Source organism: Galeopterus variegatus, unplaced genomic scaffold (genome assembly GCF_000696425.1).
Source record: "Galeopterus variegatus unplaced genomic scaffold, G_variegatus-3.0.2 Scaffold3811, whole genome shotgun sequence".
NCBI classification, from domain to species: Eukaryota; Metazoa; Chordata; class Mammalia; order Dermoptera; family Cynocephalidae; genus Galeopterus; species Galeopterus variegatus.
The window spans coordinates 136221-159891 of NW_007729922.1; the positions used below are offsets into that span (position 1 = coordinate 136221).

General features: G+C 52.1%; 2 protein-coding genes across 5 annotated transcripts in view; both read right to left on the reverse strand.

Moving 5' to 3' along the window:
• KPTN (kaptin (actin binding protein)) overlaps positions 1–3505 on the reverse strand; it is a 16775-nt gene extending 13270 nt beyond the window's left edge. For 2 of the 3 annotated variants that reach the window (XR_551464.1, XM_008586043.1), the window contains exons 1-8: positions 3160–3395; positions 2473–2555; positions 2265–2349; positions 2126–2180; positions 896–971; positions 704–777; positions 203–312; positions 51–128 (exon numbers count right to left, since the gene is read on the reverse strand). Coding sequence is in view for 2 of the 3 variants with exons in the window: in XM_008586043.1 (XP_008584265.1) it covers positions 51–128; positions 203–312; positions 704–777; positions 896–971; positions 2126–2180; positions 2265–2349; positions 2473–2555; positions 3160–3382 (784 nt within the window). In the remaining variant the exon portion in view is untranslated. Of the gene's footprint in view, positions 1–50; positions 129–202; positions 313–703; positions 778–895; positions 972–2125; positions 2181–2264; positions 2350–2472; positions 2556–3159 lie in introns of all 3 variants that reach the window. The other variant, XM_008586041.1, reaches the window with a different exon arrangement.
• A 2699-nt stretch (positions 3506–6204) lies between these two features.
• Positions 6205–23671, reverse strand: part of NAPA (N-ethylmaleimide-sensitive factor attachment protein, alpha) — a 29250-nt gene continuing 11783 nt past the window's right edge. The window contains exons 2-11 of one of the 2 annotated variants that reach the window (XM_008586044.1): positions 20446–20525; positions 18239–18355; positions 12996–13042; positions 11578–11655; positions 11322–11377; positions 11151–11235; positions 9995–10099; positions 8630–8698; positions 7821–7871; positions 6205–6978 (exon numbers count right to left, since the gene is read on the reverse strand). In XM_008586044.1, the coding sequence (XP_008584266.1) occupies positions 6877–6978; positions 7821–7871; positions 8630–8698; positions 9995–10099; positions 11151–11235; positions 11322–11377; positions 11578–11655; positions 12996–13042; positions 18239–18355; positions 20446–20525 (790 nt within the window). In that variant the 3' untranslated portion in view covers positions 6205–6876. The remainder of the gene's footprint in view (positions 6979–7820; positions 7872–8629; positions 8699–9994; positions 10100–11150; positions 11236–11321; positions 11378–11577; positions 11656–12995; positions 13043–18238; positions 18356–20445; positions 20526–23671) is intronic. The other variant, XM_008586045.1, reaches the window with a different exon arrangement.

The window sequence follows — 23671 nt, forward strand, 5'->3', positions numbered from 1 at the left end:
CCCCTCAACCCACCCCCTCCAACACCCCCACCCCAGTGCCCAGAGCTCACCCTTGGGGGCTGAGAGGCTGAACACAATCACTCGGGAGATTGGGCCATCCTGCAGGATCGTCCATGTCTGCAAAACCTCTGTGTGGAGAGTGAGGACTCAGGGCCCTGCCCCCAGCCTTCAGCCCCTGGCCCAGCCTGGCTCTTGCCCTCACCTCGATTCTGTTGGTCCACGTGGGCAACACGAACATAACCACTCTGGCAGCCAAGAGCTGAGAGGCGCCGGGATGTGCCAGGGAGGTTGTGGACGTCAAGCCAGAGGACGCTGGTGGGCAGGGAGGTGGGTTGATAGACCCACAAATGCCAGGCAGATGAACAGACAGGATGAAGAGCTGACCTTGGGTCCTAGCCCCACATCTCCACCTCTCCGGGAGCACCCATCCCCCCGTGTAGCCCACGGGCTGTGCTGCCTGATCTCTCTGAGGTGATCCCCACCACCCCATTACTGAGTCTATCTCCTGTTTTCTCTGGGGTCATCACTGTTGATCGATTTCTCTGAAGTCATGCCATGGCCTGATTCTTTTGAGCTCATCCCCACTGAACAATTTCTCTAAGGTCATCTCCACCCCCTTCTGTCCTTGAGGTCATTCCCACTACCTGATTTCTCTGAGGCCACTGCCCTGGTCCCCACTGGCCTTTTTCAGGGACTCTCCTACCTACTGGTCAGGCTCGTGAGCTCTGGGAAGAGGTTTTCCACAGGCTGTTCCTCAAACTGATGCAGCCCCTCGTTCTGCGGGAAATAAGACCCATCCCACCCCCTTCAGCGTCAGCCACCAGCCTCATGCATATGCCCCAGTGACACCCCATGTTGACCCCTAGCAGGCCCAGCACACCTCCCCATGCCTCACCTCCTTGTAGAGATGAATGGCTGGGTCATTCCCACTCAGGAGAAATACGGTCTCCAGTTGATCCCCGACCTGGACCCTTAAATTAGAGAAATCCAGAACCCCAATGGGGTAGAACATAAATGTGGTAGAATCCATGCGTTTTAGAACATTCCTCTTGCAAAAACCCTTGCCTGCAAAAACTATAACATTCTGGGATCCAGACACTAGATTCAGGACTAGAATCTCCAGGTTCGGCCTCCTTAGTACTCTTTATCTCCTTGAAATGCAGAACTGTAGAAACTAGACCTCATAGAGTCTCAGAATCACAGAACTGTAGAGCTTCCCAATCTCAGAACTGCAGAAATTTATCACGTTAGAAACTCCCATTCCTACAGCCCTCACGTACTAGAATTTTTCATGCTGATGTGGATTCAGGAAGCGAACATGGAGCTCTAGAATGGACTGTGGAACCTCAGAATGCTAGGACCTCTTTAATCTGGGACCCCAGTATTCTATAAATTCTGTTTTCTGTCTCCTTTGAAATACCAGAACTTTTAGAAATTGCCATCATGGATATTTAGGTTCATGAAATGGTAGGACATCAAATCCTAGCATACAGAACATTAGTATATTAGCATCTTCAGTTTCTATATCTCTCACCTGCTAGACCAGAGGTTGGCAAACTATGACCTGCAGATCAAATCCAACCCCCCACCTGTTTTTGTAAATAAGGTTTTATTGGAACATGGTCATGCCCATTCCTTTACACAGTGTCAGCGGCTGCTTTCTTGCTACAATGGTAGTCAAGTAGTTGTGACAGAGACTGTCTGGCGTCTCTGGATCTTGAAATGTCAGAATCTACAAGTGCTCAATTAATGCTCTCAGATTATCTAATTTGGGGATTACAAAGTGGTGGCCCCTCAGCCATCTGCTCCATGGACAACTTAAAAACATGATGCTCTAAAAAGCAGAAATAGAACCTAATTGTTCATGGGCAGGTGTGCAGTCCCCACTTAGGTACAGCACCCCAATCACACATACAAACACTCCTTACTATATTACACTTGTGGCTTCCCACTCTCACATTACCTCTCTGGGCCATAGAAGCGTTTTAGATTTCAATCCCTAATCTAGTACAACCTTTTTATTTTCTAGATGAGAAAACAGGCTCCCCGTCTAAGGAAGGTGTTCAAGAACTCAAGGCTCCTAAGCCTAGAGCAGGGTGGGCATGGGTGCCCAGGGGACACTCACTCTGCATGGCACAGCTGGAAAGGAGTGAATTGGAGCTCCAGGTTTAGGCAGCTCTCTGTAGGGGGAACATAGGCACATGGTCACAGTAGGCCTGCTGGGGGCCCCCTTCCCACCCTCCTTCCCTCCAGGCCACACTCACGGGCAATGGAGTCAAGGTTGTACTCAGAGCCAGGCTCGTAATCGCAGTAAATGTTAAGGAAGGGGCTGCCTTTGTCCCCTGAATCCTGGGGAAGGAAACTGGCCTCAGGGGAGAGGAGGGGTTGTAGGAGGGATCTGGGGCAGGCTCAGTGGGACCCACCATGTGCGTAAGGAGAAGGCTGTGGGTAGGTGGGGAGAGCTCTGAGTACCTTGATGAATGTGATCCCCACAACTAGGCCCTGCTTTGGGGCCGACTTGTTGAAGGCATCGATGGAGACAATCTCGGCGTCCACTGGGAGGGGACAGTTCAAAGTTCACATTTCAGGCAGACTCATGACTCCCGATACCCCCAGTCATGGTGACACTTGACCAATGCAACTGTCACGACCTCTGGGTCCGAGGGAATCCCTATCACTATCACCATGACCTCTGACCCTGGTCTGACCTCTATGTCTGAGGAATCCTGAACCCTAACCACTTCCAGGGCCCTATGATCCCAGCCCCCTGACCCCAATGATTATCAGCCTTGAGCTCCCTCAGTCACCCTGATCCCATTCTCCCATCATGACCCAGCTCCCGATACCCCCAGTCATGGTGACACTTGACCAATGCAACTGTCACGACCTCTGGGTCCGAGGGAATCCCTATCACTATCACCATGACCTCTGACCCTGGTCTGACCTGTATGTCTGAGGAATCCTGAACCCTAACCACTTCCAGGGCCCTATGATCCCAGCCCCCTGACCCCAATGATTATCAGCCTTGAGCTCCCTCAGTCACCCTGATCCCATTCTCCCATTATGACCCAGCTCACACTGAGCCTCAGAAGCCTTCTCAACACCGCGTTCCAGGCGGCCCCGCCCCCCCCTCCCCCCCCGCCTCAGGGCGCCACGCACCGGGGATGTAGTTGAACTGCAGCTCCTTGGCCACTGGACGGATTTTCTGTCGGAGGTCTTGGTAGCGAAAGCCGAGCACCTTGCCTTTAAGGGTGGCGGCCAACAGCTCCCCGCGCCCACAGGCGCCACCTGCCAACCCGTACACATTGCTCTGCGACGAGAAGCGCGTAAAACTGTCCTCGCGCAGCGGGCAAGGCCCCGCGGCCACGGCCGCATCTCCCATCACGCCCCTCAGCCACTCACCCTCTCCGCGACCCCCACCGCAGCCCGCCTACCCACCCTAACCACCCCGCCCCACCCGCTGCTCCCAAAGCGACCGCACGGCCCTGTGCCCGCCCGTCGCGCGGGATGATGACGTAAGAAGCTGCCGTCGCTGCCCTTTACCAAGATAGTGGTCAGCCCAGCTGCCCGGACCTCCCAGGCGACTTTGCCCCGCTGCGCCTGCGCGCTCTTCCCCTTTCCATTTCAGGGCCAGGGAAAGGGACTGTCACAGAAAAGTGTAACCAGAGATGGCAGGTGGTGGCCCACGGTCCGTGCCCCTCGCTGTAGGCTGAGCGGAAGGTAGAATAATAATACGAATCATAAAACTTAATACTGCCCTTACGTGCCAGGAACTACTCTAAACGCATTCCATCTAACAATTTATTCAAAACTCACAAGCAGGAGAAGGTAGGTACTCTTATAACCATTTTACAGATGAAGGAATTGAGGCACAGAGAGGTAAAGTAATTTGCCTAAGCAGATCACACAGCTAGTAAGAAGCAGGGAGTATTGGAACCCAAGCAGGTATTGGAACCCACAGTTAATTACTTCAACAATATTACTTTTAAAACGGTGCAATGCATTCTTTTTACCTCAAGGAAGAAAGACTCAGTGATTTATCCTGGCAATAACCATTTCTTTATTGAACTCCTACTTGGTGCCAGTCATGTTGGCCCTGATTCTCTTACTAATTACTCACAACCACTCTGCAGAGGCCTTTTGTTACCTCTCTTCCCCACTGATTTATTCAGCACTTATTGAGCTTTTACAATGTGCCAGGACATATTTCACAAATTGATCTCACTAAATCCTGGCAACAATCCTACAAAGAGATTTATTATTCCAGTTTACAGGGGATGAAACTGAGGCTCATGGAGAGTAAGTCCCTTAACTAATACGCTAATAAGTGGTGGAGACAAGATGTAAACTAGAGGTGTCTGATTCTGTGGCCTTCGGGGATTCCTGTATATGATTCTATGTCTCCAGAAGGACATGAAGGGCTTGGGGACTCTGTGCACATCTGTGTATCATTTCCAGAAGACATGGGTTGGCCAGTAATCCTGGCCACCTTGAGTAATCTGTAGTTCCCCTCCATACAGAAAGAACACACATACCCCAACTGCAAACTCCATGAAGGCAGCAACTGGCTCTCCCGTAGTCATGGCCAAATCCCCAGCACTCAGACCACAAGTCTGGACATAAAGCAGGCATTCAGTAAATATGTGTTTAAAAAAATCACAAACTGTGTGCCAGGCCCTTTCCTAAACATCTGGGACACTTGTACATAACAGACAACAAATGGTAAGTTCTCAAAGGCAAAGTGGATGTGGAAAGTGGTAAAAAAGAGTTTGTGATGATTCCAGATTTCTGGATTTGGTGAGTAAAAGCTCCTAGAGGGAAGCTCTGGGTATGCTGTTCAGTACAATATTCCCAGGGCCTGGCACACAGTAGGTGGCTCAGTGAATACTTACTGAGTGATGGAACATGGGGTCTAGTTCTGCCACTTCTGAGGTACATTTTCTTAAGGCTTCTACTGCACATGGTAACCTGTAAAACCCATTCACTTAATATTTGTTGACTGAATGAATAAAAAAAGGATGTTATGGGTTGGGAGGGGGAAAAACTTCCTATTCAGGTTTGCAATCCTAGCTGCACATTTGAATCACCTTTGGAGCTTTAAACAAAGGATAAGCAACTTCAATCAAACCACAATTTATAAGGATGCAGCCCAAGCTTATATTTTTAATGACTTTAAAGCACAGCCAGGGCTGAGAATCACAGATTTAGGTCATGGATGGCAGAAATGGGTTCTCATACTACTTATTCTTCAGCCAGTGCCCATGGCAGACATTAGTAATCCATCTCAGATCTCAGGAGTTTTAACTGAGCTCTGGGCAGCCATTAACAATTGATTGGAGCTGTGGAAGGTACAGAGAGGAGCAGGGCAGGGCATCAGAGATAGGCCACCCCTTGCCAACACAGGCAACCTGAACCTCTCCTGAACTTCTTCCAGGCTCACTAGGCTTGGATCACCTCTCCAAGGAGCCTACCCTGGTTTCCCAGGCAGACCCGCCTCCGTGTGATTACTGCCTGTTTATTTCCTAACATTATCCCATCATGCTGTGACACTCTACCTGCCACCAGGCACTGAGCCTCCTCCAGTCCTGTCTCCCTCACAGTGAGGGGGCCCAGCCCAGGGCTAGGGTGAAGCGCATGCATACCAGGCCATTCACCTGACATGCAGGCAGACCTACATCAGAGTGTGGCACAGGTGGCTGGTTCTTATGCTTTCCGGGGCAAAGGGCTCCTGTCATCTCTCCCACTCCCCAGACCCACTGTGGCCATGTACTCTGCCCACCAAAGCTGCTTTCTCCCCCATCCTGTGACAGGTGGAACAACTGTCACTGGGGTGTTCTGCTTTCTTTCCAGGGAAATGTGGACATGGGTGAGGATAGGAGATTTGGTGGGCCTCTTCCACCCCTTCTTGGCCAAAAGTTATGGCCACTGCAGCTCTGAGGGTGGGGTCATCACCCCTCATCCCAGCTGAGAAAATCAAGGACCCAGGGAAAATTAGATAAAGACTGGTGTTCTGAGACTCCCAAGCCCATGACTCCTCCTCAAGCCCACCCTCTATGGGTCACCCTTCCCTAGAACCTGACTCATCCCAAGCCTCTGGATCAAGCTTGCCTGGAGGACGCATGCCATCCACTTCCCCAAAAAGTGTGCCCAGAGCCCAAGGGGGAACCAGAGGTGAGGGGAGTACCAGTGAGGAGGAAAAGAGACTCATGCAAAAGTGTTGTTTTTTATTTTCTTTCTTGGATCAGCTGCAGCTTCCTACTGACAAAACCTCAAAGCATTGGGGAAGGAGCAGGAGCAGGAGGAGGGGGTGGGCTTGGAGGAAACCTTCTGAGTTCCAGGGCCTGAGGTCTAACCTGAGAGGTCAGGGCTGCAGCAGGCTGGAGGAGGCTTCTGGGGACTTGGGGGTGGAGCTGAAAGGAGCCTGTCCCCAGCAGTAGGAGTAAGTCTTAGCGGCTACATGTGTTCAGAGCTTGGCTGGTGGACAGAAGTGGGAGACAGAAACCAGCCTCACGACTCAGCTGGTCAGGAGACAGGGACCAGATGTTGACCCAAAACCCCTGGCAGCACCCACAGCAAGCAGGTCTATATCAAAGATTCTGCACAGCTGGTTTTTTGGGGTGAAGAAGGGCACCTTTGGGGACTTAAATAAATGGGCAGGGGGCAAGGGATTTAGCAAAAACAGAGGATGACTGTCCAGCCAGCAGGCCCCAGCCTCTGGCTCCCCTGAAATGGTGCTGAGCCTGTGCTGCCGCCTCCTGCGGCCTGTGAGATTCCCCGGATGGGGCAAGGGGAGGGAAGATCTTGCTGCCAGCCTCAGGCCCCATCTCTCTCTGAGCAGAAAGGACAGGAAGACAGGCACCAGGGGCTAGGTGGGGCTTAGCGCAGGTCCTCCTCATCGCCCTGTATGGTCTTCTTGATGCGAAGCAGCATGGTGGTGAGCCACTGGTCCAGCCGTGAGATGGAGTCATATTCCTTCACCTGGGGGCACACCACACGACATGATGGACAGCTGATCACACGCCTGGCCCCAGTTCCCTCCCTGTCCCCAACCCTGGAGGCCAGAGAGAAGCCAGCCATGTCCTGCCTCCCCCTCCATCCCCCTCCTCCCTGCTCCTGGGCTGAGCTTCCTGTCTGTCCCTGCACAACATCTGGGGCAGGAGGGACCAGATGGGGTTTGGTCTCTGTCCTCATTTAGGGGCTTAAATTCCTGAGGGGCACCCAGGGAGAGACACGCTTGACACGTGCTGTCTACAAGACTGAATTAGGACCTGAGCTGGACAAAACTGAGTACCGGTATGTTCAGAACAGAGTAAGGAAAGGGAGGAATATTTGTAAGAGGTGGTTCCTTCGGGATAAGGACTTTGGAGCCTCTCCCTGCCCCTCAGCTCCACTTTCCTCCTTACCTCTTCCCTCCTGCTCTTGGGACAGAAAAGGGGAGGACATGACTCATTTCCCTCCCTACCTGCTCCTCCTAGGTGACCTAAAGTGCCCGATGTGAGACGGCCTCAACCGCTCACCCTGGGGGAATCTGAGTGGTGCAAAGACCTTGGCTTTCAGGGGCAGACAGATAATGTGGGTCTGAACTCCAGCTCTGCCCCCATGGGGTGAAGGCCACATCTCCTCACCTCTTCAACCTCAGTGCCATGACCCATAAAATGGGGAGAACACTCCCTGCACCCTTGGAGCTACTCATGAGGATTCTGGGGTAACTAGAGAAGAGAATTCACAGCCAGGGGCTGGGAAATCTCAGGGGAGAGTGTGTCTGAGAAGGGCAGCCTGCCCTGGGGGACCCATCCCTTTGGAGGAACCTAGCCACTCACCGACTCAGTGTAACTGTCCACGTTCTGCTCCTCATGGGCTTCTAACAACTTCTGCAAGCAAATGGCAGGCAGGGGTCAGGGGCCTAGGCTGGCCCAAGGCCTGGCCTAGATTAGATGTAAGCACATGCTATCTGGATGGGTTAAACCCAGAATTGAGGGGAGAGGGGATTACCACACTAAAAGGAAGAAAGGGGCATGTTCCAATCCCACCCACCCTGCTCATCAGAAATGGCTTGCACTCAGGAAAACCTCACTGACACAGAGCATCACAGGGTGTGTGTATATGTGGTCACCCAGCCTCCCAGCTCTGTCCCAGCTCCATCACTGCCTAAGCCCTCACTGACACAGAGCATCACAGGGTGTGTGTATATGTGGTCACCCAGCCTCCCAGCTCTGCCCCAGCTCCATCACTGCCTAAGCTGAACTTTTTTTTTTTTTTTAAAAGATGACCGGTAAGGGGATCTTAACCCTTGACTTGGTGTTGTCAGCACCACGCTCTCCCAAGTGAGCCAACCGGCCATCCCTATATGGGATCCGAACCCGTGGCCTTGGTGTTATCAGCACCGCACTCTCCTGAGTGAGCCACGGGCCGGCCCTCTAAGCTGAACTTTTTCCATCTAGAAAATGGAGACCAAAATGGCAGAAAAAGAAAACGAAACAAAAACACAAACACTTTGAGAGCCACTGGACAAATCTTAGTGATTGTCCCACATGGAACCCAAGCCTCCAGATTCCCCATTCTGGGGACCCCACCAGCTACCCACCCCCTCTGGGGTCAGGAAAGAGAGACCCGAGTGCCCAGCACTCACTTTCACCAGCTTGCATTCCCGGGAATCAGAGAAAGCTGGGAACAGTTCTTCATATTTCTGGACAGCAAGCTAAGCAGTGAGAAGGAAGGAACGGAACAAGTTAATGAAGAGAGGAGCTCTGGCCTGGCAGCCGAGGGGATCTGGGGACATTGGCCCTGAGTCAGCTCTCTGTGCCCCTCCCCCAGCCTCAGGTGTCACCTAGCTCTTTGCCTGGCAGTACCTCCATGGAGCTGAGCTCAATGCCAGCCTGGCTGTAGAGACAACTGAGTGGGAGGTGGGCAGTGGAGACGAGGAGGGTTTCCCAGCAGGCACTCAATTGTCTCCCCACCTGGCTCAGCTGGGGTAGGAGGCAAATGAGCACATCCGACCTGTCAGGCCTGGGGCTGGGCACTTCCCACATTTAACCGTGAGAGGGACAAATGATGGTGACCTTATTTTAAAAGTGAGGAAACAGACCCAGAGAGCAGCAGTGACCTGCTCAGAGCACAGGGTTGAGTGGTGGGCAGGGATGTGAACCTGGCCTGAGAAAGTCCAAGCTCATACCAACTGTGCCAGTGCCAACAAGGGTAGCAGGACTCAGACAGGTGGTGGGGCAAGGGCAGGACAGCCAGAAGACACCAAGAAATCCCAAACCCCGCAGATCCCTGCCAGGCTATGTCTGTTTAGAGAACTCTAGCCATTCAAAAATCAAATACCAACTCTTTAGCCCCTTCACACTGTCCACTCCCCCTCCCTCTGCCCCGCACTGACCCTTCTCTTGCCAAAAAGCCCTGAAAACACATGGGGGGAGCTTGCAGGCTATGGTCTTCAAAAATCAAATACCAACTCTTTAGCCCCTTCACACTGTCCACTCCCCCTCCCTCTGCCCCACACTGACCCTTCTCTTGCCAAAAAGCCCTGAAAACACATGGGGGGAGCTTGCAGGCTATGGTCAAAGTTCTGATGCTGGGAATCACAGAGATTGGGAATGCTCGGCTGCAGTTCACTAGCCACGTGGCCTGGAACGATGGACTCTCATATCAGAGTCAGCATCTTCACTTGTGAAATGGGTGACAGTGGTGCTGACTTCATGGGGTACAGTAAGGACTGAAAAAGTATACCCACGAAGGAAAGAGCCCATCACTTAGCAAGCCAGGAGTTAGAAAGTCAAAAGCCTACAGGCCGGGCAGGTGATATCAGGACAGAAATGCACCAGCGAGAACCAGTATCTTCTGTCCAAAGGCCAACTAGCAGGGCCAGGGATGAGGGCATGCTCCTCTTGGGGGTCTAGAGTCAACTTGACCCAGTGACAGACACACAGTGGCCCAGATCTTGTCCTGCTGGCATGGGATAAACTCTGGGCAGGGCCCTTGGACCTGGGCTCACCTTGGCATTGAGCATGTCGATGCAGAAGTGGCAGAGGGCTGCCTTGAAGAAGTAGTCCTTGGCGCTGTACTTGAGGAGGGGGCTGTCCATGGCATTGGTCCCCACCTGTGGCCACATGGAGGTGGCACTGTGAGCTCAAGGCAGACAGCCTGGGTGCCAGGGTCACTTCCAGGCACTGGGGGGCCAGCTGGGAGTTGGGGCCATACCCCGGGGTGAGGCCCTGTTAACTCAGGACCCCAAGGGCAGGGAGCCAGGGAGCAATTGGCGCGTGAATGACCAGGATCAGGACATGAAGGTAGCGTGGGGTAGGCTGAAGCCAGGTGTCCGTGGGCCTCCTGAGGCATGCGTAGGGGGAGGCAGCCCGCTATCACGGCTGATGGGAGCCTGGCATGTTGGTGGGCAGAGGGGCGGCAGGTTTGGGAACATGAGAGGCGGTGCCCACTCCACCCTCCCCCAGGGCCAGCTGCCTGCCTTTCTCTCGGCCACCAAGTACAGCAGAGGGGAGCCCATGTGACACTCCTTTCCTCCCACTGTGGATGAAGGACCCCGCTCCACCGCCCATGGTTCTTCAGAGTCTGCCTCACTCTGGGGCTGTCTTAGAAACTCTGCATGAGGGCTGTGGGAAGAGCACCTCCAGGGAGATGGTGGTGCATGGGATTGGGTTGTGGGTGGAGAGTATTTAGCCAAGGAGAGGGTGAGGGGGATGACGGAGGACAGTGGAGAGAAAGGGAGGAGAGATGAAGAGGGTGAGAGACAAGAAGAAGAGGGTAATGGCCCCTGGGGCTCCTGAGCTGGAATGGTGGTGCAGAGAGCCTCAGCCACAGCCCCCCACCACCACGTCTGCAACGACCCACCTGCCACCGGAAGCTCCCCTGGCCTCCTGGCCTCCCTGGCAGGAGTGGGGGACCTATGAGCCTCAGCCATGCCCTCCTCACCAACCAGGCCAGCCCTGCCTCCTTCCCACTCCCCCTCCCACTGTTCTGCAACATCTCAGAATGTAAGAAAAAAAAAATTAGGCAAGAAATAAAAGGTATCCAAATTTAAAAAAAAGAGAGAGAGAGAGAGAAGAGGGCAGTTCCATAATAAGGCACTGGTGCTTAGGATGGGCACAATGCCCTGAGCAGAGGGCAAGGCTAGCAGCACCCCTGATCCCCACCTGTTCATAGATGTCAATGGCCTTCTGATACTGCTCCAGCTGTGCAGCATAGCCAGCCACCTTAAGCAGACACTTGTTGGCTGAGCTGTAGGGAGAAGAAAGGAGGGAGGGTAGTGGTGGCAGGCCCTGTAGGTCACTGAGGAGCTAGGGGTAGACAGGGAAAGGGCCTACCTGTTGGACTCCTCACCCTTGTAGTAGTCTGCAGATTGCTCATAGTGGGCAATGGCCTGGGTAGACAAAAGGAGGGGAGTGGATCTGAAGGGAGGCCTCCATGTCTCAGCCCGGGCCTTGCCTGGGGCACAGCCAGAACCCTTCACCCTCCCCCATGCCCCTTTCTCGGTGCTCAGACCCCAGAGGATTCCCCAGAGAAGAAGGCAGCCCTGGTCCTGGCCATCAGCCTAGGTAGGGCCCCTGACTGCCCACTCACCTTCTCAATGTCCACCAGCTCCGTCTCATAGATCTCAGCAATGGAAATGTGGTGTTTGGCTGCGATCGTGAATCGGCCCTGGGAGGGATATGGGAAGGGGCTGCCTGTGACTAGTGACATCCTTTGTGCCCCACCCACCTCTCTGCCACTTAACCATGACCCTTAAGGTTTCTGCCCCTCAACCACTGGTGAGGTGAGGTGAGAAGAGGGAACCAGGGGCCCAGGGTTGAAGAGGAAGGGCCCAAGCCCTTAGGAAGCATTTGACAGATGGTTCAGAGAGGCCAAAGGATCAGCCCAGAGTCGCCTGGTCAAAGGCTTTGGAGAAACCAGGACAGAAGGCTTAAGAGTCCCCCTGGCCAAGGGCCACCCATCCCCATGTGGTCGTGAAGCCAGCCCTTTTCATAGGCCAGTACCCAGAGCTCTCCAGAAAGGCCTCATGCACCTAGGGGCTGACCACCCTCCACCTGCCTATCCCACCTGTCTGCAAACAGGGGCTGGTCGAAGGCTGCCCGCCTTGTTGAGGGCAGTAGGAAAGGGCAAGGCCCTGGGCTCAGGCAGACCTAGTTTTGAGTCTCAGCAATTCTTGTTTGTATCTGTGTATCCCTGGACATGTTATGTCTCTTGTCTGGGCCCCCCTTGATTGTCAAACAGGGATAACAACAATGCCAACCTGATAGGGTTGTTGTGGAGGAAAATTAAACCACTCAGCAGTGTCTGGTTCAGTAAATGGCAGCTGCTATTACTGTTATAATTACAATCATTACTGCAGCATTGACCTGAACCTGATAAAGGGGCAGGGCCCTGTCTGTGTTCCTGCCTGGGGAGGGGTCTGACGAGACAGAGGTGGCATGTGAGAGGCCAAAAATAAAGAGCACACAGGGGCCTAGGTCTAGTTTGAGTTTATCATCATGGCCCCTGACCTCGGCCTGGTGGCTGTTCCCCTAGACTGAAGTGTTGATGGAAATGCTACCTGGGGCAGGGCAAGGCTGAGCCTCCTCTGGGCTGTCAAGGGTTGCTAATCAAACAGGACACTGGTGGGGAAGGCTGGCCATGGAGAAAAGTTCTGGACACACACCTGAAGATTCTGCTAACCGTGTGTTCTCAGATGAAAACTGTGATGGCGATGGAGGGCTGGAGGCAGGATGTGGGTAAGTAGGGGCTGTTAGGCTCCCATGTTGTGCAGGGAACTGCTGCCAGGAGCCAGGCGGGTGGGGAACTGGGTGAGGATGCGGTAGCCCAGCCCAGCCCAACCTAGGTGACCACATTCCCCCAGCTCCCTCTGCCCTCTCCCACCTGCTCTTGGCAGCAGAACAAGGATCACCGCTGGGGGTGTGAGGAAGAGGAGCTTAAGTAAGGGTGGGGCAATATGGCAGAATACTGGCGGAGAAGGGGAAATAGGACAAGCAAGTGACCCTTACCATGTCTGTGTAAATCTCGATTGCTCTCATCAAACAGTTAATGGCCTCTGGGAGAGAAAAAGGGAGGTGGGGGGAGAAATGAGAGAGTGAAGTCATTTCAGCACAACTTGAGGAGAGCGGCAGATGCAGGGACTCCCAGAGGACATCAATAGGCACTCAGAGTCGCCAGGGCTACACTCTTGCTCCCGCTCTGGCTCTGGTGGGGCTGGGAGAAAGGGTGAAGGAATCCCCGAGCCCCAGGAAACTGGTCAGACTGACTGACTGTGACTTGCTGGGCACATGCTTCAGGGGGAAGCTCTTCCCCCTCAGGTCATCATGATGCCACCAGCTTTCCAGCAACTGCAGGGACAGGACATGGCCATGNCCCTCAGGTCATCATGATGCCACCAGCTTTCCAGCAACTGCAGGGACAGGACATGGCCATGCTGGGCCAGGCTGATGGCAAGACCCCATAGGTGAGTTGGACCGGCCAAGGCCCTGCTCTCAATGGACAAAGTAGCTGGCAAGGGGCAAGGTGGGGCTGGAGGTGGCCAAGCCTAACATTTGAGGTAGTCTTGAAGGAGGCAGGGATGCCAGGTTCTACCAGGGCTCTGCCACCGTCACAGCAGGATCCTGAGCATGTCTGTCCCCTCACCACACTGGCCTGGATCTCTGGCACACAGAGGCCCCTTGGGGTGGGCTCTCTGCCATCCTTACTTCCCCACACCTTGATGGTCAGCAGAGCCCTCTGCTCTTGGCACCCCCTTAACCTGACCCTGCCATGCACAGGTTTCATGCACATACACAAAAACCCTACACAAGATGGCACTGAGAAGAAGAATTGGGCTACCTTTGTTGTACTATCTCTTGCAAGATTTTAAATTTGGGAAAAGCTTTTTTTTTTTTTGACAAGTTATTTGAAGGAGAGAGAGAAGCATGAGTGGGAGGCATTTTCTAGCAGATAGAAATGAGCTCTCAGGGTATTTTTTTTTTTTAACATCATTTTAATGCATCTCAGGAGGACAGGGGTGTTGAGGGGAGAGAGGGTGAGGGAGGTGGAGGGGAAGGGCAGAGAGGCTGGGCAGACCACAGAGCCTGGACCGAGCTATCCAGGGTACTCAGCCTCCTATCACCATCCAGGGCTCCACAGTCAGCCCAGCCCACCGGGCTGGGATAAGGATGCTACCAAGAAGCACAAGGCCTGGCACCTGCTCTCAAGGGGCTTATGGTCTGGCTGGGACACCAAACTCACCCCTCCACCCCCGGGGAGACATGTGAATAGAGGCTCTTAGCTTTAGGCCTGTGCCTGGGCTTTCAAGGAGTCCACAAGATTCCCTACATTTACATGCAAAAAGTGGGTGTCTGAGTGCTACTCTCAGGGAGGAGAGTCCATAGGTTTTGTCCAATTCTGAAAGGCCTCTGAGAACCCAAAAAAGCTTCAGGGAATATACACCGTTTAGTCAAGGTTTGGAAGTTGATAGATAAAATCAAGGCAAAAAAGTGGCAGACAAGGAGGAAAAGGAGAGAACACAACAAAAAATGGCAACCTGAAACAGTGTTATTTTAATGTACACACACACACACACACACACACACACACACACAATTGTTGTCATAGAGAGATCCAGAAGCAATTGATGCAATAATAGTGACAGGCAGTTGGGCTGTAATACTGACGAGAGAGGCAGCTGGAGTGAGCCAGCTCTGTGCCCCCACCACAGCTCCAGCCCCACCTTGAGGCCCCACACTACTCATTGGCTCCCCACCCCCAACCCCCTGGCCACAAGACCTGGAGCCCAACCTGGAACCCCGTGGGCTGAGGTGTCAAAGGCTCTTTGCTCAAGTGGTGAGATCAGCAGCCGCCTGGCAGGACAGGCTCCCCTACAGTTGCCCCTGGGCCTGAACTAGCTCTGGCTGCAGTCAGCAAGGTAGCGGCCCTTGCAGTGGCAGCAGGGGTGGAAGGTTTACCCCCAGGCAGCAACATGGATTCACGGGGTTAAGTCCCCTTCATGCCTGCACCTCGCTCCAGAACTCAGGCCAGAACAGCTGTCCTGGAAAGCGGCAGGCCACCAGCTGACACCCCAGCCACTTCTTGGACAAGCTTCTGACACACTCACTACTGCTGGGCTTATCTTGGGTGGCCAGGCCCTCAGAGGATGGCCTGCCAGTGTGCCCCTGTATGAGCAGAGCAAAACCCAACTCTCTGGTCTAGGCCTCTGGGCAGTAGCTCAACTGCCCCCGCCCCCCGTCCACACACACACAGCTGGAAAGGGGTGTTGGGAATGATCCAGCCCACGGTGGGTGAGCAGAGGCTGAGGCTGCCACCTGACCCCTGGCTATAGTCACTCCTAACATCAATGCTGTCCAGCTCAGCTTCTGCCTCTCATTCCCGGATCACACCTAGGACTCAGCCTTTCTCCTCCTCAGTAAAACAGGGGCAGATTGTAGAATCGCACAAGGAAGTCGAATGGGTTAAATGATGCCAAACATCTGGTACACAGTAGGCACCCAGTAAATGGCAGTGGGGGGGGGGGAATGTGGGGGCCAGGCCACTTTCCTGTCCTAGGTATACACATAAACTTGTGCCCTCGGCCTCAGCTATCAGGCAGGCTGGGGAAGAGGCTCCCTGGCCTGAATCTACGCAGAGCAATTGGCAGAGGTTGGGAAATTTTGAAGCACCAATGACAGTCTCAACTCCCCCCAGTGCCACCAAGGGGGCAGCAGGCCACCCTCTAGAGGGTGATAACAGGAGCCAAATCCTTTCGTTCCGGCCCAGGCTGGCTCTGGCAGGCCTCAGGTGCACAACAGCTGCCTCTTGAGGGGAGGGCCCTTCAGGAGAGACTCCTGTAGGGAGTGCTGACACAGGGCAGAGGTGCTCATGAGGCAATGACGAAAGCCCCAGAGAGCTGGCCACCTGCTTGGGGAAAGTGGGAAGAGTTCCAAATCAGCCCTCCAGCTCTGTTTCACAAGGCATCCGGCCAAGGGGCAGAACTTGTGTGGAGCCCAGGCCAGGCAGAGGCACTCAGGCTGATGGGAGCCAAGGGCTGCCCCTTACTGTGTTGATCACATGCCAGGTGCCATGCTGGGCATATCCGTGCATTACCACACAGTACAGTCTCTGTTTTAACAGATAAATAAATGGAGGCTCAAAAAAATAAGTAACTCACCCAAGGTCACAGGGGAGAAAGAGTCCTTCCAGACCTTCGAGACAATTCACCTCTCCCCTACTGAGCCACACACAGCTGCCACAACCTTCTTTGTGAAGCTTGACTGGCCCCAGACACAAGCAGTTGTCACGCCCCGTCTGGCACATTCCCTGACATGGAGCCATGACTGGGTGGGCATCTAGAGGCAGTGAAGCCGCTGTAACGTCCCTCCCTGCTTGGCACCAAGTGCCCAGGGCTCCAGACAAGGCAAGTTCTCCTCTTACAAACTGTCCTCCTTCTTCCCTGCAGGGTCTCCCCCCAGCCAAATTCACCCCCTCCCTGACTCAGCTACCAGGGTGGTCTCTGTGCTCTTTTGATGTGGCATCAACGTTATACTTTCCCATTGGTCTGGGACTCCTCAGATACCCTCTGTGCTTCCTAAGGCCAGAGACGAGCCACACCCTGTAGTCTCACTGTAGAGCTAAAAAAGCTCAGATCAAAAGCTGGGGGAAGTACACAATAACATCACAATGCCAGGCAGCACCTGTCCACAGAAAAAGCTATGCACGTCACCAGCCTGGCACTCAGCTGCCACTCCAGAAACAAGTCCTTCCAGTCACTCTGGATGGATCAGCAGCTGAACTCACAGACTCTAAGGCAGCATCTCCAGACCGACTAGTTCCCCGGAGCAGAAGGGAAGGTCTGGGATGGAGAGGTGGGGAAGGGCTCTGTGGAGGACAGGGAGATTCACTGGGGCTATGGGGTGATTCAAGCTGAAAACAAACCCAGAGGTGCCCTGGGTCATCATCGTGTCACCCACGCAGCCTGCTGTGGCCGAGCACTACCACTCAGGCATTCAACGGCCCACCCAGCCATGAGGCTGCCCCTCTGGTTCTTGCCAAGCCTAAACCACCACATGACCAGGACATCTCTGAGATGCCTGCCTGGAGAGGAGCAACCGGTCAGTCTGAGGACAGAGAAGAGCTACTTGGTCTACACAGAGATCAAATCCTTGACTGGGAACTAACTCTCTGTGGTAACAGGCACACCAGGAGTTCCCAAGCCCTGGTATGTGAACCAGTCCTTGCTGATCCTTGGAGAAACCTTCTGTACTGTTGCAAACCATCCTCTCTTGAGAAGGCCAGGCCTTTACTGCAAGATTATGTAACTCTTTTTTTAAAAAGAAATTCATATATTTTCCATTCACTTTTTAAAAATGTCTTTGCATGCTAAAATTGAAAGTTAGCTACCTTTTATGGCATGTAAATTACACATCAATAAAGCTGTTTTTTAAGAAAAGAAAAACATTTTTAAAAAGTTAGCAACTTATATTTGGCACCAAGATTAAAAAAATAAAATTCCCACCCAATGAAATCCAAAAGTCTGGTATCCATTAGGCTGTGCTTCTACTTCAGGATGAGCCCAGTGGGGCAAAAACTGTTTTCTCATTAAGAGTCAGTCCCAAACTGGGTTTCTGTCCCCAACACTCTCTCATTTTAAGTAACTTGTTCTCTGGCAACTACATCTCAGACTCTGTTCTCTCTGTTTTTTTCCCAGCATGTAGGGAAGTCAGGTTAGGATAATTTCCGCTCCTTTTTCGGCAGCGACTCCTACCTGGCCGGTCTTAGAACTCCCCCCTCTCCCTTCTGCAAGTTAATTCTGACAACAGAACAGATTTTCCTCTCTCCCTGGCAGGCGGTGGGTCTGAGATGTAACTCCCACACCCAAATGCTCCCAGGCTTTGGGAGGGGAGTGATCAGCTGCACATAGCCAGTATATGGGGGGGGGCGGGGCGGTAGAGACTTGGAGCAGCATGCGAATGCCAACCGGAAAGAAGGGAGCCAATTCTGACGTTAACGCTCACTTTGCCTCAAGCACTTCCCCACCAGCCTATCACATGTTGGCCACTGGAAAAAACCAGAGCTGCGCGGAAACCTGAGGACTTCTGTGGAGAGTGCTCAGCTGGTGCCTCTTGGGCAGCCAGCCCATGAGGCCCACAGAGGCCCTCCTCACCTTGGGGGTCAGCTTTCTTGAAGGAAACCTGAGGACTTCTGTGGAGAGTGCTCAGCTGGTGCCTCTGGGCAGCCAGCCCATGAGGCCCACAGAGGCCCTCCTCACCTTGGGGGTCAGCTTTCTTGAATGCGTTGCCAGCGTCCACAAAGCAGGTGGCTGCATCATGCTTGCTCTGGAGCTGTAGGTGCAGCTGGGCTGCCTGGCAGAAAGCGTTTCCAGCAGCTGGAACAGAAAATAAGGGTGATCCTGGCCTCAGTGGGGCTCCACACTTTATAAAGCCACACGGACACTGCTCTGGGAGGTGGGTCAGGGTCTCAAGAATGTGGAAACAGTCCCTGAGAGAAGACTGGCCAGAGTGTGCCCAGGTTGAGGCCTAGATCTCAGGTCTCCTGATCCCTGGGCTGAGGCTCCTGGTGGTCCACCTGGTGGTCTCTGAGGGAGCAGGAAGCTGCCTCAGCGGGAAGCCCCTGAGCCCCAGGTGTAGGGAAAGACAGTCAGGGTGAACCAAGCTAAAATCTCATGTCCCCAACCCCAGCCTTTGCCAATACATCCAGAACCACCACTTCTAAAAATCGAAGGAGAAAGCAAACAGAGCTGAGAGCTGCAAAAGCTACAATAACAAGGTAGGGAGGTCTCCTGCATCTCCTGGCCTCAGCAGTCCTCCATAGGGAGCCTCAAACCACAGGGTCCACGCCCTTCAGGAGCTTCATGACCAGAAAGGGAAGTAGGACGTGGATATCAAGAACTCAAGTACATGTGGACAAGTGCCCATGCGCAAAGGGCAGTGAAGACCACACCTGAAGCCCAGTAAGTCCTGTGCTTATCTGCACACAGTCTCAACTCCCCCCAGTGCCACCCCTCCATGGGTCCCAAGCCATTTTGTTCACATGTCTCCTAAATTGACTTTCAGGAGGCAACAGGTGGAGCTTCTTGTGTTCCGTTGGTGCTTCTTGTGGAGCACCAACAGCCACTTCCAGCTCAGTTCTGAGGCTCTTTCCCTTCATTCTCCTCCAGCTAGATCTGAATCACAGAATTCCTGAGCTGGAAGAGGACCGAGAGGCCTGGCCCCCATCCTCTAACTTTTGAACAGCAGAATAGGCCAGAGCTTTCCAGGCTTCACGATATGATTTCATCATTATTTTTAAGAGCTCTAAACTTGAGTGTAAAATTTCAAGAAAAGGGGATGATATCAGGGGAAAAATGGCCTCAGACTTTTGTTTGAATAGCTGAGGGGAGGTGTTAACAAATTTTAGGGGAAAAGCAACATCTATGTGATTAAAAAATAAGCATTCTTTCTCTAAAGGCACTTGATTAGTTTGGGAGCATAAAAATACACACAGCATTTGGCTTTGTGCACAGTGTATTCTGTGAAAGCTCAGGAAAAACTGTCCTAATTTTCAGGAAAGCAACAACATTTTCAGAAAATAATGATAATTGACTTTACCCTGCACCTTGGCACTGTGTCTCCATGGTCCCATCCCAGGTTTCATCTCCTCTGTGGTCAGAAAGCTCCTCCCTGGCTTTCAAAACTGTGTCTCTTGCTGGATTTTCTCGATCCAGTCTTGCTGACACTGGAAGCCATATTATGGACTTGGCCTCAAATGGGCTCAACATGCTGGCTTTTTGGGCCTCTTCTTCAGGCCCATATAGGTCCTCCACATCTCTGAACTCAAGGAGCTCCTCCCCACCCCCAACTCCTTGGTTAAGTTCTCCTGCTTGATCAGGGTAGTCAGAGCCCTGGTTTCTGAATCACATTCCTGTCACTCACTAGTCATGGCACCTTGGGCAAGGGCTGAGCCAAGCCTCATTTTCCAGATCTGTAAAATGGGAATATTAATGGTACTGACCTTCACAGAGTTTGTGTGATTATTCAATTAAATGATGCATGCTCAGCACTTAGTACTCAATAAATGGTAGCTGTGATTAACACTGTTATTGGAATCATTTGAATGTCCCCCCAGCCCAGAATTCAAACTCTGATGGAAACACTAGGAAACAGTTTCCAGAAAACCTGAAATCCTTACTTTAGAAAGAAATCTCTCGAAGAGCTCATCAATCCATATGGGTCTATCTGGATTCAGTAATATATTTATACTTTCCATCCTTATTCTAAGGCCCCATGACCCAGTGTATAAAGTAACCCAGTGGGCACAAAACAGCTAGATGGCAGGCCAATGGGTTTCTGATGCTTGAGACAGCATAAAAGGAGAAGAGACTGCCAGGCCAACCTCTCTCAGTCAGACCTTCAGGACTGCAAGATGAGAGAAAAGAGGAGAAAGAACCATGGAGGAGCTCTAGCAAAAATCACATACCACTCCAGTTTTTGGCCATTTTGAACATGTTTGCTGCTCTGGCGTAGATTTCACATGCTTCCTCTATTTTGGATGAGCCTCTGGGGAAAAAAGGAAAGGGAAAAAAGATAAGGAGACCATCTAGTCTGGTATCAAAGAGAAAGCAAGTATTCTGCCCCAGTGACAGTGGAGATGTGCCCCCACCCCCTGATTTCCCCATGAAACAGCTTCCTCCAGGACTCCTGAGTCTGTGGCCCCCACCTCTGCATACAAAGGCACACTCAGTGAGGACAGACTGGCTCCCCGCCCCCCTCCACACTCTGACAGTCTCTTCTACTTCCTGCTCCAGCTGCTGGGTGGCCATTCGGTCCCAGGCACTCTACAAATCCCTTTTCCCCAGGAAACTGCAAAGCTTTCTGGGGGATAAGCCCAGCTTTAGATATCTGTTGCTTCCCCAAAGCCTTAATCCTGAGCCTTGCGCACTGTAGTTGTTCAACAAAGACCCTGCAGCCCTAAGAATGTGCCATTACCAATGCATGACTTGTCAGATATATCATAATACAGCCATACAAAGACATATTACTTAAAGATGTACATATAAAATGTTCCCATTTGTATATAAAAAAGTGTGAGTAGAAACATACATGTTTATATAAACATAGAATATTACACAAAAAAGTAGTAACAGTATTCTTCTCTAAGGTGGAGTCTGTAGAACTGGGGCCAGGTGTGGGAGGCAGACTTACTCACTGTATACCTCCTTTGTTATTGTCAAAATTTTTTTGTTTTGTTTTGCCATCTGCACATTTTGTCTATTCAAGAAATATATATATATATTTTAACATTAGGATTTATATTTGGCCTTGTGGTCCAGCAATGAATTACATTCCTAGCAATTTATCCTAAGAAACCAATCAGAAAAGTTACAAAGATGTTCAGCACAGCATTATTTAAAATGGAAAAAGAACCCTTAAAAAACTTATTGTTGGGCCGGCCTGTGGCTCACTCGGGAGAGTGCGGTGCTTATAACACCAAGGCCACGGGTTCGGATCCCATATAGGGATGGCCGGTTAGCTCACTGAGTGAGAGTGGTGCTGACAACACCAAGTCAAGGGTTAAGATCCCCTTACCGGTCATCTTAAAAAAAAAAAAAAAAAAAAAAAAAAAAAACTTATTGTAGGGGCCTGGGAGATATACATGAGTATATACTTTAAAAAAATAAAGGACACCCTGTTTGGGCAGCTTTATCATGGCTCTTTGACCTCCAAGCAGTACATCTGAACCTCTTCCTGACTTGGGGAACTCTTCTTTAGTACCTCAAACCCATAAGTCCCTGCCACATCCTTCTGTCCCCTTCCACCCCCAGTAATACAACCATGATTAGCTCATGGAGTCTTCGTGACTATTCAAACTCCCATCGCCCACATCACCAGTACAACAAAATCCATGCCAACAAGTGGATTTCAGATTCTCCATTCATTGACATAACCAATGTTTTTTGTCTTGTATTGTTTCGTTTTAAGGAAGAGAAAAGTGGGGGATATTCCCAGTAAAAAGCCATAAAAATCATCCTCACTGTCTCACCCCTGTGATACTGCTCCCTGAAACTTGCCAACACCACCCACAGCCATGGAGGGCCTTGGAGGTAATCTTGGGAGCTGGGTTCCAAGCATTCCTCCACTTTGCACTGCTAGGTGCAGTATGTCTTCCCTGCCCATCCCTTTGAACCACATGAGGTGCTTGTTATAATATCAAACCAGAGCCCTATAGCCACATCCCCTGGAGATTCCACTCAGTGGTCAGGGTGGGGCCTGGAATTGGGATTTTTAACCATTGGGATTTGGAAGACCCAGGTGATTCAGAAGATTGGGTGAATTTGGGGAGGAAAAACTGACTGCGACTGACCACCTAGAAAGCAGCCACTAGTGACCTGTCACAGGTTTGGCAACATCAGCAGGCAAATACTCCCAGCGTGGGCAGGCTGGCTGGGACTAGAATCCCAGCCTCCTGAATCCAAATCATACCAGGTAAGGTGGTTCTTTAGATGAAGAGTCTACCCTCTGCCTGTCCCCAATCCTCTGTTGACCCTGAGAAGTGGCCCTGAGCAATGTACTCCCACACTCACCCCACTGGGCCCCACTGTCTTCCCCTAACAACCTCACTCTAGCTGGTCCAACACACCTTGGGCCTGGGAGCCTGGTTTGAAGTGACTTTAGAATGCACTACTGGGGGCCGAGCCTGTGGCGCACTCGGGAGGGTGCGGCGCTAGGAGCGCGGCGGCACTCCCGCTGCGGGTTTGGATCCTATGTAGGGATGACTGGTGCCCTCACAGCGCTCACTGGCTGAGCGCGGTGCAGCCGGTCACACACAAAAAAGAATGCACTACTGGCCAAGGAGAGGTAAGGAACTTTCTCAAGCTTCACAGGAGAATTCAGAAGGGTCTCTTGGGGTCTGGCTGCAAAAAAATCCTCAGGAGGACCTTCTCTAGAAGATTCTCTTTAAGGCTCATGTTCACAGACTTCAATCACTGGTCTGCACACCCCACAGATCCCCTAGCTCATCATTCCTCTCTTTGTGGATATGACTAAAATCCTACCCAGTTCCTGACATTCTCTGAAAGAGCTTAGTCTCCTGGATGAGCAGAAATGACCCATCCCACCAAGAGGCCCAAAGCTGAGTGATCAAAAATGAGTAGTCAGCCTCAGCCATGTTTGTTTTGGCTCAACCGGACAGAGCAGACATAGAACACAAAGCCTGTCAGCTGCCGGGCTGAAATTCTATGATCCCAGACTAGGCTGGGCCAACCCTGTGCTGGGTCAGTGATTCTAACTGAGGGGTAGAAAAGCCAGAGGGATTAATGCCTGCTCAAGGCCCCCAGGCCTCCCTCCTCCTGCCCCTGAACACTCCAGTCCTGGCAATTACCTCAGCCAGAGGATGACAGGGGATCTCTGGATCCTTTCAGTATCTGGCAGATACTGAAGAAGCCATTCACCTGGGGAACAAACATCTGAGCATTTATTATGTGCCAGGCACTGAAGATAATAGCAGTAAACAAAGAAGGGCCTGGCCCTTAATAAACAGGGAATCAACAAGACAATTTCAGGGTGAAGTACTACAGGGACTGGGGGAATAGGGACTTCTTTGGGCAGTTCAGGGAAAGCTGCTCTTGAGGATGTGAGGTTTGTACTTAATCCTCAGTGATGACTGAGGATCCAACCATAAAAAGAGGGGAAAGCATTCCAGGCGG